The sequence below is a fragment of the Bufo gargarizans genome, chromosome 2 (assembly GCF_014858855.1).
Source record: "Bufo gargarizans isolate SCDJY-AF-19 chromosome 2, ASM1485885v1, whole genome shotgun sequence".
Lineage (NCBI taxonomy): Eukaryota > Metazoa > Chordata > Amphibia > Anura > Bufonidae > Bufo > Bufo gargarizans.
The window spans coordinates 486,432,391-486,448,577 of record NC_058081.1 but is presented as its reverse complement, the minus strand read 5'-3'; the positions used below and the strand labels follow the sequence as shown (position 1 = coordinate 486,448,577).

At 41.2% G+C, this 16,187-nt stretch overlaps 1 protein-coding gene across 1 annotated transcript in view; it reads left to right on the top strand.

The window, feature by feature from the left end:
- GLRA1 (glycine receptor alpha 1) overlaps positions 1-15,409 on the top strand; it is a 118,660-nt gene extending 103,251 nt beyond the window's left edge. Inside the window, exon 9 of the mRNA XM_044277458.1 lies at positions 15,119-15,409. Coding sequence (XP_044133393.1) covers positions 15,119-15,409 — 291 coding nt within the window. The remainder of the gene's footprint in view (positions 1-15,118) is intronic.
- The last annotated feature ends 778 nt before the right edge of the window (positions 15,410-16,187 follow it).

Here is a 16,187-nt window from a genome sequence, read left to right as displayed (position 1 = left end):
CAGGATCTTTTTCTGAGCACATGTTAGCCGATTCTAAATGGCAAACAGGACCAGCTATGCAGCGATACATCCGTGTCACCCTTATGCCACTAGATAACTACACAGGTTTTCCTTCAGAGCTATGTGTGCATAAAGTTAAATGAATAAGTTCAATGAAGAATATCATTGTGTTATATAAGATTGAAGTATTGTCCCTACAGTGGTCACCATCATCATACATGGGAGTATCCAAACTTTAAATGGTAAACTAAATATTTAGACTAGCTTATATAGGGATTTTCCATTTCATTACTGCGGAGAAACCTGTGAGGAACTGTTTCACTTCCAAGGAAACACTAATTTCCTCTTTAACTGTAAAGCATCTTCAAGCAAAAATTATCACTTTTGTCACAGCTCCTTTTCTGGAAAATTTTTGAGTAGCTTAAAAATAACTTTTCCTGGTTGTCAAACTTGGCCCTAATAGACCATTGACTACTAGAGGTCACCATATCTCCAGGTTCTTCTGGAGACCAATATGGTGACTATCTACATGACTGGACTGGTGGTATTTTTTATTTATTATCAACATCCCTGCTCTTTGCAAGCAACAGGGGCATCAGTCTGCAGGCATGGTCTCCGTGATGGAAGTTATAATGTTCATCTGTAAAAGGATGCATAATAGGTTATCATGACCGAGGGAAGTAAAGAGTTAAGAATTTCTGATTTATAAAAAAAAAATGCAATTTCGGGAGGCATCTTTACTATTAGATTTCTAATCTCTTTTGTGACATTTGCTCTGTAATATCTCAAGCTGCTGCCTTTGCTATGGCAACCCCAGAAGGTTCTCCGAATGTGGTTATTCATTTCCACTTTAGAGAATTGTGTATCAAAGGTATTAGCAGGGGTATAAACAAAATCTGAATCAAATTTGTATAGGAGAAAAGAGGTGTCATGTGCGCCCCTGAAATTGACTGACACAAATTATATTTCGCTGCTTTTAAAACAGATAGTGATACCTCCTAAAATAGTTATTACTTTCATTTCCCATATATCTACTTCATGTTTGGATAATTTGTAAATTACATATTCTTTTTGGGGGACGTAAGAATGCTTAGAAGTTTAGAACCAAATCTTAAAAGTTTAAAATAAAAATAAAAATTTAAGGAGCAGTTCACGTCTAAAGTCACTTTGTGAGGCTTACATAATAGAAACCACCCATAAATGGCCCCATTTTAGAAACTATACCCCTCAAGGTTTTCAAAACAGATTTTACAAACTTTGTTAACCTTTTAGGTGTTCCATAAGAATTAAAGGAAAATGTAGATGCAATTTCAGAATTTCTCTTTTTTGGCAGATTTTCCATTTTAATAAAAAAAATTCCACTAACAAGGATTAACAGCCAAGCAAAACTCAATACTTATTACCGTGATTCTGTAGTTTACAGAAACACCCCATTTGTGATCGTAAACTGCTGTACGGGCAGGGCGCAGAAAGAAAGAAGTGCCATGTGGTTCTTGGAGGGCAGATTTCACTGGGAGGGATAATTTTAAGTTGCCATGTCACATTTAAAGATCCCCTGATGACCCCTCGAGTAGAAACTCCAAAAAAATTACCCCATTTTGGAAACTACGGGATACGGTGGCAGTTTATTTGGTACTATATTAGGGTACATATGATTTTTGGTTGCTCTATATTACACTTTTTGTGAGGTAAGGTAACCAAAAAATAGCTGCATACATATGTATGTTCCAGCAGAATAAAACCTTAAAATCACAATTTTATTAATGTACGTTACAAAGATCCAGGACGGACCTCCAATACCAAAACAAAAAATTACAACAAAGTGGGTTACTGATAGACTGCATCCAGATGATTGATAATGCTACTGGGGAAAGGGGAATAGATTGTCCCTATATTTACCCCCTATCCTAAAACCTCAGCCCAGGGAGGACCCCTGATGGTGGAGACCCCCTGTCCACGTTCCTAGACTATTATCCACCCTGCGTTCTCCCTACGGGTTTGTATATCAATATAGTCTGAATATCCCCCAGTATGAGGCAAGGATATTGAAGTACCAAAAGTACAGAAAATACTGAATGCTAAAGACAAAGTGCATACACATATAGTCAGGGTTGACCATATAGTCGACACCTTTTTTTTTTTTACAATGTTCATATGACAGGGTAGTTTATGTGCTACTTTTATAAAGCAGGTTCTTACGGACACGACAATACCAAATATGACTTTTTTTGGTTGGTTGTTTGTTTCAGTTTTACATAATAAAGCAATAATGATTTTTTAGTGTCTCCATATTTTGAAAGCCATTGTTTTTTTCTATTTTTTGGGTGACTTTCTTATGTAGGGTCTCAATTTTTGCAGGATGAGATGACGGTTTGATTGGTATTATTTTAGGGTGCATATGACTTTTTGATCGCTTGGTAATACACTTTTTGTGATGTAAGGTGACAAAAAATGGCTTTATTGATTTTTTTTTTACTCCTCTACTTCTACAATGGGATGTTGTACAACAAATTTAAGGAAATTTAAAATCCATCACATTCAGGCAGGTCTATAAAAACTTCAAGATTCGCCATTACCACCTTCTTCAACTTGGGCTGGTAAGCATCATTAAATTCCTGCAGTGCAATGGCTCCTTAGAGGAAGAAATGGAGGCAGTGCCAAAAAAGTAGTGGAGAAAAAAAAAATCTTTTAATGCATGTTGTGGCAATCCAAACACATGCTTTTTAATCCCTTCTGTTAGCTGTAGATTTACTGTGGCCCCACGACAGAGTGGGGAGGATGGCAGCAGCGGATGCCAGTAACAGTGACAGTAGTGGCCCCATGACAGAGTGGGGAGGGTGGCATCAGCAGCAGCGGCAGCAACAGTGACAATAGTCACTCAGCGCAGACAAAATGTTCTTCCTGTTATCAGTAACCATGATTCCTATCTGTAATTGGTGAGGAGACAGCCAGTGTTTCACCCTGGTGTGACTCCGTTCACCAAGACTGACCAGGTGCAGAGCTTTGCATAGGTGACAAGCTAGAGGACCATTGCGAACTGTGCCTAGAGGGGAGAGTGAGGACAAGGCGCAGGATGAGGAAGCAAAGGAGGACATTGGTGCATTACAACATGAAGGCATCACTGCCATCACCTGGCCAAGTTGCTGATGTTCCTGGTCTGGAACCACATTTACCCAGTGGGCTGTAAATTACATATATTGTCCTTAATCATAGTTACAACTTTATACATCAGCGTTGGCATGAACTCTACCAGACACCAAGAGGCCCAAGGCCCATCTTCTGCTCAATGTACATGTGCAGGGCTTTTTTGGAAAATAAACGGATTGGGACTCTCCTCCTTGGATGGGCACAAGCCATCAGTTCTCTAAAATGTGCAGAGTCAACTATATGGAAAGGGTGGGACTGTAGTTCCAGCAACTTGGCCAGGTGCACATTCAGCTTGTGTGCCGTTGGATGAGTTCAACGCATACTGTTTTTGTCTCGGTGGTTGACTGCTGTCAAAACAAGTGATGAGGAGTAGGAGGAGCATCAGGAGCAATAGATGACATTCAGGTAGATGGTAGGGAATGACAGCTTCCTTCTGCTGACGCTGTCGAGTCCTGACTGCTGGAGAGGGGGTGTGGGCCGGTGGAAGATGCAGTGGTTGCTGCATCAGTCTGTAACACTAAATGAGTGGGACAGTTTTCCCACTCCATTTTACGGTGACACTCCACGTGTTGATGCAGGTCCGTCATGCCAACAGTAGCACCCTGGCCACACAACCTTCTGCCTACACATCCTGCATACCGCCACGCTAATGTCCCCCAGCGACTTAGAAAAAAATTCCCACACTGGAGACTATGGCATTTTCCCTCCAACACTGTGTGATGCATGTCTGCCTGCCGCTGTTTTTATGAACCCATGCACTGCTAGTGTGTTCCTCACAGGTATTCTCCCGAGGAGCAGATGGTGTACCCCTCCCTCGTTGCAGATCTACCACTGCTTCCACCCTGCTGTCTCATGGGCTCGCTTCCACCCTGCTGTCTCACAGGCACGTTGCCCCCCACCCTGATGATGACGATGCCCCCTTTTCACTCGGCTCCCACATGTGATTGGTTACATTATCATCTACATCTATTTGGTCGTAACTAGAGATGAGCAAATTTCTAAAAAAATCGATTTGTCCGGTCCGCTGCATGTTTCGAAAATATTCGGTTCAATATGAATTTATTTGCAGAAAATCACGTTAAAAAACGTCTATTTCCTGGCTGCAGAGAGCCTTTATAGTGGTGTACAACACTGTGCCTTGCAGTAACACGCATAGGGAGTCTGCTGTGGTAGTGAAACAATACTGCAAGTCAGTATGACATGCGGATGACAGGTGTCGCTCTTAGAATCACTGCACACTTCACTTATTTGGGCAGTTACAGGGCCAAAACTGACCAAATAACTCAAGTATGAACTCAGCCTTACAGATCAATGTTAGCGTCAAGAAGAAGCGGAATCCTTTTACACCGTTAGCAGCTGATTCCACATAGATGTCTACAGAACCTGTTCTATTAAACACTTATACAGCACCCCAGACAGAGTGGAGAGGGTGTCAGCAGTAAGTTTGTGTTGACGTCACTGATTATTTTGCCCTTCCTCTGATCCGTCAGAACAATAATCCCCATAAAACGGATCCTGTCTGTGGAGCATACGCCTTCACTCGGTCAGCATTTGGTCAGTAATCCATCAGTATTGCTAAAGCCAAAAAAACTGGAGTGGATCCAAAACAGAGATGACACGTGAATGGAATATTTGCATGTCTTCTGTGTTTTGTACCCACTCCTGCTTTTGGCTACCAAATCATAAGCCAATTCTAATGCAAAATAGGAACTATGTCATGCAGGCCTCAACGGTCTTTGGGTTAGGAGCCTGACCACTCGCAACACCAGGTCCCACGCCACACTCCTCATCACTACTTGCTCGCCTACCGGAGAAAGCAGCAGATGTCTTGTCCACATCTTGGCTGGCCAGTAGCTGTTGACTGTTCTCTAGTAGCTCGTCCTCTCTGTATAGTGGAGCTGAGCCCACAGCATATAATATTTCTCTGGCTGAGGGAACAGAAAAGGATAGAGGCAGGTTGAGGACAGATGAGGGTACAGGGCCTGCTCCCGGGCCATGCTGACTAAGGGTTGTGTCTGATGAACCCCACCCACTCCTGGCTGGGGGTTTCTGATATTACTTGGGACGAAGTGGATCACTGAGTCAACCATTCAAGAACCGCTGGGTTGCTGGTCAAGACATGACCGTTAAATGACACCGGGAGCTCAGGCCTCTCGCTGTGACTCCTGCTGCCATGCCCCCTTACTCTGTTGCGACCTCTGCCTGAGCCAGAAACATTTAGGCCTCTGCCACTTCCGTGTGCATCTGTCTGATCAAATAAATAAAAAGGAAATTAAAACACCCCAAAAAGTCTGCAATTTTCTCACTTCACCACACAAGGGCTTTAGAACAAATAACTGCACCGCAGAACCCCAAATATATATTTTTTTGCCACTAATACACCCCAAAAACAGCTGTAATTTTCTCACTTCGTTACACAATGGCTAATAAGCCCTTTTTTCTCACTAATACAAGCCAAAAAAATGCTTTAGAACATTTAACTGCCCCGCATAAGGGCAAATAAGAACTAGAAATATTTCCTTGTAATAAACCCTGTTACTTGCACCCAGGAGCGTATATAGAAATCATTAGGCCCCAGGCGAAAAATTCAGAATTGGGCCACCTCCCCTCCCACAGTAAGGCCTCATTCACATTTTCGTGTCAGTTTGACATTAAAACAACCATCCACGTTTCATCTGTGAAAATGTCTGTGAAGGATCCATGTTTAGTCCATGTGTTTTAATTTTCTGCCCTCTGCATGTCATCCGTATTCCACAAACAATGCTCAGCTGGAAATTAATTTCCAGAGTGTCTCAGTAAAAAATGGACAAAACACAGATGACATCCATGTTGTGTCCATGATTTTCACAAAATGATCCAAACATGAAGTAGACATATGGGGAATGTAAAGTAAATTTCTCTACTTTTATAATAGATAGATTGAGCGCAGATCAGAGCCTGAAACCAGCATTTTTTCACTGCCACGATCCGATTAGTTAGTCTGTACCGGCAAGGGGCCACTCTGATTGGTCCCTTGCCGGCATTACTGCACTGTATGCTGTCCGTGACAGCATACAGGGCAGGGGCAGAAGCTTTAAGGGCAGGGGCAGAAGCTTTAATCCAAGCGCTTTGCAGCGCTTGGATTAAAGAGCTGCCAGAACACATATATACGTGGTAGCTGCACGGGGTATGTGCAGCTATCACGTATATATACAGATTGCGGTCGGGAAGGGGTTAATCATTTTTTTCCACTAACAAAGCAAGGGCTAACAGCCAAACTGAACTCAATATTTATTGCCCTGATTCTGTAGTTTACAGAAACACCCCATATGTGGTCCTAAACTGCTATATGGGCACACGGCAGGGCGCAGAAGAAAAGGAATGCCATATGGTTTTTGGGAGGCATATTTCACTGGGATAATTTTAACTTGCCATGTCACATTTGAAGCCCCCATGATGCACCCCTAGAGTAGAAACTCCAAAAAAAACTATTTTGAAAACTACAGGATAAGGTGGCAGTTTTGTTGGTACTATTTTAGGGTACAGATGATTTTTGGTTGCTCTATATTGCACTTTTTGTGAGGCAAGGCACCATTTTTAATTTTTTGTTATTTACAACATTTATCTGACAGTTTATATCATGAGCTATTTTTATAGAGCATGTTTATATGGACGCGACAATACCAAATATAAAAAAAAAAAGAATTGTTTTAGTTTCTCCATATAATGAAAGCCATATTTTTTTTTTGTAGGGGCTCATTTTTTTTCAGTATGAGATGACGGTTTGATTGATACTATTTTAGAGTGCATATGACTTTTGATCGCTTGGTATTACACTTTGTGTGATGTAAGGTGACAAAAAAAGGCTTTTTTTACATCATTTTTTATTTATTTTTTACACTGGTCACCTGAGGGGTTAGGTTATGTGGTATTTTTATAGAGCAGGTCGTTTCGGAAGTGGCAATACCTAATATGTATACTTTTATTTATTTATTTATTTAAGTTTTACACAATAACAGCATTTTTTAAACCAAAATATCATGTTTTAGTCTTTCCATAGTCTGAGAGCCATAGTTATTTTTTGAGCGATTGTCTTAGGTAGGGAGTAATTTTTGCGGGATGAGATGACGGTTTGATTGGCACTATTTTGGGGTGTGTATGACTTTTTGATTTCTTGCTATTATACTTTTTGTGATGTATGGTGGCAAAATGGCTTTTTGACACCATTTTTATTTGATTTTTTTACGGTGTTCACCTGAGGAGTTAAATCATGTGATATTTTTATAGAGCAGGTCGTTATGGATGCGGTGATACCTAATATGTATTTTCTTTTTTATTTATTTCAGTTTTGCACAATAACAGCATTTTTTAAACAAAAAAAGTTATGTTCTAGTGTCTCCGTAGTCTGAGAGCCATAGTTTTTTTTATTTTTCTGGGCGATTGTCTTAGGTAGGGTATCATTTTTGCGGGATGAGATGACGTTTTGATTGGTACAATTTTGGGGTGCATATGACCTTTTGATCACTTGATATTACAAAAGGTCACAAAATGGCTTTTTGACACTGTTTTGATATTTTTTTTACGGTGTTCACCTTAGGGGTTAACTCATGTGAGAAGGTTATGTCACGGCAGACAGGATACAAAATACACAGGATATAACAAACAAGTGTCTAGGCAAGAAGCTGGGGAAAGGGCTCACCTCCTGACAAATCCCTACCAGCTCTCCCTAGACTTCTATGCCCACATTCAGACCCTGATGGTGGGAATGAATGTGTCCTCGTGCCTGGGCTGAAGATTCCCTAGAATCCCTAAGATGGTGAAAGGGGGAAAGAGGCAGCCTGCTCCCTCAGGACCTGGAGGGGGCAGGCACCTCTCTAACAGCCTAGACAGACAACCACAATAAAACAAAACCAACTTATCTTTTGCAGAGCAGGAACAGCCAATCCTTCCTTCCTCTGAGCCAGACAGAAGCTATAACTCGCACAGGACACTGGGAGTGGGCGTAATTTAAACCAATGACCCCACCCAGTGCACCTGAAGGGAGGCGGATACAGCTCCACTCCAAAACAATAACAAAAGGCTACACATGTGCTGCTAACCTAGCAGACCTCCGCACATGACCTGAGCAGGGCATAACAGGTTGTTACGGACGTGGCAATACCTAATATGTATATTTTTTTCCCATTTAACACAATAAAAGCATTTTTGAAACAACAAAAAAAAATCATGTTTTTGTGTCTCCATAGTCTGAGAGCCATGCGGGATGAGGTGACAGTTAGAATGGTACTATTTTGGTCTTTTTGATCGCTTGGTGTTGCACTTTTAGTGATATAAGGTGACAAAAATTGCTTTTTTTAACACAGTTTTTATTTTTATTTTTTATGGTGTCTATTGGACAGAGTGGATTATGTGATATATTTATAGAGCTGGTCGTTAAGGACGTGGCGATACCTAATATGTTTTTATTTTATTTTATTTTTTTATTATAAAATTCACATGAAAGCAGCATTTTTTTTCTTTAACCTTTTTATTGAAAACACTTTTTTTTTTAAATTGAAAGTTTATTTCTGTCCCCCTCTGGGACTTCAACTTTTGGGGGTCTGATCCCCTCTGCAATGCATTACAATATATTTCTATTGTAATGCATTGATTGTTAGAGGCTAACACAGAGTAATACCCTAACAGGTTGCCTAGGAGACCCAGCGTGAGGCTGCATCTCCTGGGCACCCGTAGAAGGCAGGTCCCCATGCCGTGCAAGGCATTAGGAAACATCCGCATGGCATCGGCCTGTTTTGTCACACATTGGGTCCCTGCCACAGCAGCACGGGGACCCGATGCACTCCTTTCCCCGCCGCAAACTACTTCTATGTCGCGGTCAGCGCTGACCACGGCATAGAAGGGGTTAATCACCCGGCATCGCTTTAAACAGCGATGTCCACGGATACATCGCTGCGGAACGCCCTGCCTCTTCCTCTGCCTATTATTTTCAAAATGACCCTGTATCAATGTCCCTAGAGAAGAGCAGTATTTGTGGAAGCAGGTATATCGCAGGCCTCAATCAGTATTTGATGGAAGCTGAAATATCAAACCCCTTAATCAATATTTTGTGGAAGCAGGGGTATTGCAGTCCTCAATCATTATTTGGTGGAAGCAGGTATATCAAGCTCCTTAATCAATATTTGGTGGAAGCAGGAATATCGCACCCCGCAATCAGTATTTTGTGGAAGCAGATGAACCGCAGGCCTCAATCAGTATTTTGTGGAAGCAGTTGTATCGCAGGCCTCAATCAATATTTGGTGGAAGCATGTATATCAATCCCCTTAATCAGTATTTTGTAGAAGCAGGTGTATCGCAGGCCTCAATCAATATTTGGTGGAAGCAGGTATATCAATCCAATTAATAAGTATTTTGTGGAAGCAGGTATATAGAACCCTTTAATCAGTATTTTGTGGAAGCAGGTATATTGCAATCCTCAATCTATATTTTGTGGAAGCAGGTATATCAGACCCCTTAATCAGTATTTTGTGGAAGCAGGTATATTGCACACCTCAATAAATATTTTGTGGAAGCATGTATATTATTAAACCCCTTAATCAGTATTTTGTGAAAGCAGGTATATCAAACTCATTAATCAGTATTTTGTGAAAGCAGGTATATAGCTGGACTCAATCAATATTTGGTGGAAGCAGGTATATCGCACCCCTCAATCAGTATTTTGTGGAAGAAGGTTTATAGAACCCATTAATCAATATTTTGTGGAAGCAGGTATATCGCACCCCTCAATCAGTATTTTGCGAAAGCAGGTATATCAAACCTCTTAATCAGTATTTTGTGGAAGCAGGTGTATTGAAGACCTCAATCAATTTTTGGTGGAAGCAGGTATATCAATCCCTTTAATCAGTATTTTGTGGAAGCAGGTATATAGCTGGCCATAATCAATATTTGGTTGAAGCAGGTATATCGCACCCCTCAATCATTATTTTGTGGAAGAAGGTTTATAGAACCCCTTAATCAATATTTGGTATAGGCAGGTATATCGCACCCTTCAATCTGTATTTTGTGGAAGCAGGTATATCAAACCCCTTAATCAGTATTTTGTGGAAGCAGGTGTATCACAGGCCTGAATCAATATTTGGTGGAAGCAGGTATGTCAATCCCCTTAATCAGTATTTTGTGGAAGCAGGTATCTCGCAAGCCTTGATTAGTATTTTGTGGAAGCAGGTATATCAAACCCCCTAATCAGTATTTTGTGGAAGCAGGTGTATCACAGGCCTGAATCAATATTTGGTGGAAGCAGGTATGTCAATCCCCTTAATCAGTATTTTGTGGAAGCAGGTATCTCGCAAGCCTTGATTAGTATTTTGTGGAAGCAGGTATATCAAACCCCCTAATCAGTATTTTGTGGAAGCAGGTGTAGCGCATGGCCTCAATCAATATCAGGTGGAAGCAAGTATATCAATCCCATTAATCATTATGTTGTCAAATCATTATGTATATCAATCCTTTTAATCAGTATTTTGTGGAAGCCGGTGTATCAATGGCCTCAATCAGTATTTGGTGGAAGCAGGTATATCAAACCCCTTATTCAGTATTTTGTGGAAGCAGGTATCTCGCAGGCCTCAATCAGTATTTGGTGGAAGCAGGTATATCAAACCCCTTAATCAGTATTTTTGGGAAGCAGGTGTATCGCAGGCTTCAATCAATATTTGGTGGAAGCAGGTATATCAATCCCCTTAATCAGTATTTTGTGGAAGCAGGTATCTCACAGGCCTCGATCAGTATTTTGTGGAAGCAGGTGTATCGCAGGCCTCAATCAATATTAGGTGGAAGCAGGCATATCAATCCCATTAATCATTATTTTGTCGAAGCAGGTATATCAATCCCCTTAATCAGTATTTTGTGGAAGCCGGTGTATCACAGGCCTCAATCAATATTTGGTGGAAGCAGGTATATTAAACCCCTTAATCAGTATTTTGTGGAAGCAGGTCTTAATAACCCATATAGATGGCGGTGGATCCGCCAATGTTATAAAAAGGTGTTTTTTTGTAACCTAATACAATTCTTGTATTGCTTTTATACTTAGTGGATGTGCATTTTTGGGGGGTTTTCTTGGGCCATGCGTCCAGTGTTTGTTACTATAGTTGTTTTAAACCGCCATTGCACTCCGTTTCCATTCTAGTGTGCCCCCACTCTACTTTTTATAAAACTTCAGTGTATCCAGTGCTTGTCTCATTGTAAGCCATCTTCCTTGCTGGCTTACAGTTAGATAATTTTTTACTCCTAATGAGTAGAGAAATGTCGCAGGTTGCAGCGCAAATAACCTTCTGCACCAGAAATACGCCTAATATAGGCGTATATATGGATAGTAAATAACTATGTCCACTGTTGAGAACAGAGTCTAAGCCCAGAATGTGCCTCATGATGCAGCAGATAACTAACTTGTTACATGAATGTATCAAACTGTGGAAAATCCAGTAAATGCCATGTTCATTAGTGAGGACAAAGAACAAGCCCATTTCGCCTTCCTTTCTTGAAGTGTCTGAACCCGAAATTAAGCTGGTGGCCACAATGTGATTAACTTTTGGTGGAATCTTCATCTCCAGCTGCTGATTGTCCAAACTTAATGTTCAGAAGATACATTAAAGAAGAACTCCAGCAAAAAAAATGTATTCTCTGACCTGTTAGAAAGGTACATGATCTAATCTGTAGTGAATGTAATCTTCTCATTAGTGACTGTATTTGTGAGTTATCCCTCCCTTCTGATCCTCAGCTGTGTCATGTGACTAACGCTCTGATCTCCAACTGACATAGAACAGAAAGTCAGTTACTTCTGTATTCATTCCTATGGGGCTAACATTGAGGCTCCCATAGGAATTCATAGAGAAACTGAATTCCTGTCCACACATAAGATGCTGTATCATTTGAAGAGTCTGATTGCTGGTCACATGACACAGCTGAGGATCAGAAGGGAGGGGACAACTCACAGATACAGTCACTGGTAAGAAATTACATTCACTACAGATTACATCATGTACCTTTAAGTATCAAGAAATAGAAAATTCACAAATAATCTGCATACCAATCATGTGACTATATAAATAACTGTAGTCTATATCATCTGCAAATTTTTTATTTATTTTTTTGAGAACCTACATCATTAGGGTCTCTGGAGTCTGCTTGATGTGATCACACATTTCCCTGTAAAAACTTCCTTGTCCTCTATGCAGATTGTGTAGAGAGTATAGTAAAGATACTGAACTGACAATAACCAACAGGAAAGTCAACAGGAAAGATTACTTACCTGTTCCTGTAGGTCTGTGTGCCAAGGACCAATCCATCTATGTAGTGATTACAGGTGTTAATCAGGGATTGAATAGACCTCATCTGACAATGTTATCCATTATAGCAGAAATGGATGCCCAGCATTATTGCCTTGGATTGGAGGGAGGCCTGCTCACCTACTAAATTCAATGCTACAGGTCATCCATGCCCTCTAGCCTTCAATCAAATTCTAAGCTGCTGGGTATCTATGCTTTCCCCCCCAGTACAAGGCACAGCTGCCTGTATGAATGAGCACTGTAACTGTGAAAACACTGAAGTGGACATGGCAGATCCCCAGCATTTGAACATCAAGGGCCTACTACCCTAAGGATAGTTCATCAAAATAAAAAATATCAAAAAACCTCCTTAAGAAAAAACCTGTTAAATATGGCACCTCAACTGTGGTGCATAATACAGTTCTGTAAAAATGAGCAATCAATATTTTCATGCCGGTGGAAGGTAACCCTCTTGCCAGAATAAATTCTGCTGGTGGAACCTAGACACTATAGTCTGACACTGTATAAGGAATGGACCACCAAATGAATAATCATGCCACTAAAAACACACCAAACCTATAGGACACAGAACAAAGTGTCAAATGAAATAACCATTTGTTCTTTATTAAGGGTACTTTCACACTAGCGTTTTTCTTTTCCGGCATAGAGTTCCGTCACAGGGGCTCTATACCGGAAAAGAACTGATCAGGCATATCCCCATGCATTCTGAATGGAGAGTAATCCGTTCAGTTTGCATCGGGATGTCTTCAGTTCAGTCGTTTTGACTGATCAGGCAAAAGAGAAAACCGTAGCATGCTACGGTTTTTTCTCAGGCGAAAAAAACTGAAGACATGCCTGAACGCCGGATCCGGCATTTTTTCCCATAGGAATGTATTAGCGCCGGATCCGGCATTCAGAATACCGGAATGCCGGATCCGTCGTTCCGGCATGCGCAGATCGGTAAAAATGCGAAAAATTTACAAGACGGATCCGTCGGTCCGCATGACAAGCGGAGAGACGGATCCGTCCTTGCAATGCATTTGTGAGACGGATCCGCATCCGGATCCGTCTCACAAATGCTTTCAGGCAGCAGCAGATCGGCGGATCCGACGGCCAGTTCCGACGACGGAACTGCCCGCCGGATCACACTGCCGCAAGTGTGAAAGTAGCCTTAGGATACATTTTATTTGAATACAAGCTTGGAAATCAGGAGAACCACAGACAGACGCAGAGGCTACTGGGTCTACATAATATAAATTGCATCAGTGAATACTACTAGGGAACACTATGTTAACATAACATGTGTAGCAAGGTAGTAGTGACCCACACAATCAGGTACAAAGATAGTTAAAATGCAGGAAACCACCAGTATATTAAAGGGAATCTGTCACCTGCTTTTACCATTTTAAGCTGTCACCATCACTATGTTCACTAAAGTACCTTATTTCCAGCAGTCTTCTTTTTACTTTATTTCATTTTGTCCTTTTGATATAAAAGCGCTTTTTATGATATGCTAATGAGGCTCCAAGGTGCCCAGAGGAGCGTTTTTTTTCTTCTCCGGTGCCCAGTGACGCCCCCCTGCAGTGCCCAAGAACGGTTCCGCCCCCTCCCCACGTCATAGTCTACCTTCTAGAAATGCCCCGTCCTTCTTCCTGTCGGCGGCCAGAAAACTTGCGCAGGTGCAGAACAGCCTCAAAAGTCTCATTGGGCATGCGCTGAGCCCAGTGATGTAACCTGAGCGCTGTTGCCCTGAGGAGGTTGATGATCGCACAGGCCCCAGGCCGCAGGTGGTACTGCACCTGCGCGAGTTTTCTGGCCACTGACAGGAAGAAGGACGGGGCATTTCTAGAAGGTAGACTATGACGTTGGGAGGGGCGGAACCGTTTGCCGGGCTGTGGGAGGTTATTTGAGGAACAGGAGGCGTTCTTGGGCACTCCTGGGGGGCGTCACTGGGCACCAGAGAAGGAAACAAACGCCCCTCTGGGCACCTTGGAGCCTCATTAGCATATCATAAAAAGCGCTTTTATATCAAAAGGACAAAACGAAATAAAGTAAAAAGAAGACTGCTGGAAATAAGGTACTTTAGTGAACATAACGATGGTGACAGCTTAAAATGGTAAAAGCATGTGACAGATTCCCTTTAAAGAGTTTTTCGAAGATAGTTAAAAATTTTGGACAAGCCCTCCACTAGCCTAAAATAAAATACTGTATGCTCACCCTTTTCTCTGGCATCGTGTCCCCTAAATTTCCAACTTGAAATAACTCTACCAGAACAATTGGAGCAAAGAAAGGGGAGATCTCTGGATCCATGAGAGGTACAGGGCTGGTTTTAGCTTTGCTAGAAAGAGACTGTCATGTACTATATGATGTCTGATTTTCCTTTTTTTACAATAATCATGGGATGACCCGTTTAAGTAGTGTCAGAATGGCAATTGCTTGTAGTTATAAACTGGTATTTGAATATAATATATCCAAAGAAAGATAAAATATTATGTATTTAAGCTTTATTCTGTGTTTTCCTAGTACTAGCCGAAAAAAATAAGGCCTACATTTAGTTTTGTGGATGCTCAAATAGCAGGAGACTGATGTGTACAGTAGTGATGAGAGAGCCTGTTGGAGAGGGTGCAACATTCTTGTCTTATTTTAAGTAGAGCCCTACGCTCAATCTTTTGCAGGAGGATGACAATGGTGAAGGACGTTTCAGCTTTGCAGCTTATGGAATGGGCCCAGCATGTCTCCAAGCAAAGGATGGGATCTCCGTGAAAGGGAACAACAACAACAACCCAACAAGCTCCACAGCTCCAGCATCAAAATCTGATGACGAGATGCGCAAGCTGTTCATAGGCCGGGCCAAGAAGATTGACAAGGTGTCCAGGATCGGATTCCCTTTGGTTTTTCTTATATTTAACACATTCTACTGGATCATCTACAAGATAGTACGTAGTGAGGACGTCCATAAGCAGTGAACAAAAAGTTGGTTGGGGTTTGGGGGTGGACAATCTAAGAAAACTTTTGGATGTGAGTACAGGAGGAAATGAGAAGGAACAGAAGAGATCAGATTAGGAAACTGATAATTTGATAAGGAGAAATTTGATACAGTTTACTGGTCAAGTATGCATGTTCCCAACACATTTCACCACTATAAGTTGGGACACAAGGGTCATTTACAAACATGGAGACTGGTATGGGATGAAGGGGTGGGGGGGGATATCATGCAAAATCGAGGGTACAAGGGAAAGTGGTTAAATAGAACAACATGGAGAGAAAAAATAATTTTCATTAAAAAAAATCTTTATAAACTGTATTAAGTCTGTGCAATAGCAATGCAGAAATGCATGATTTTAAGAATGTGGCAATATATATATAAATATATACATACAAATCCAAGGATTTGGGGCTTTTAAAGTGTATATAGGCCTTAAGATTTACATGTGGAGGGACAGGTCTAAGGAGCGGGGATGAATCAAATGAGTTCTTTGTAAAATACAAGAAAAGTGCCCGGATAATATACCGGTATGTAAAATATGCAACATATAAATGTGTCAAATTATAGCCTCAATGCACAGAAATGAATATTAATGTTTAGAAAATATATTGTTTGCTCTTCGCTTATGGACTGGGCTCTGTGAGCCATGGTTTTTAGGGATGCATAGTAGTTTGGAAACAATTATGGGATTTATTTTCGAATCCTATGATGCTTTTTGACAACTTCTGACCAAACATTTTTTATTTAACCCAGAAAAT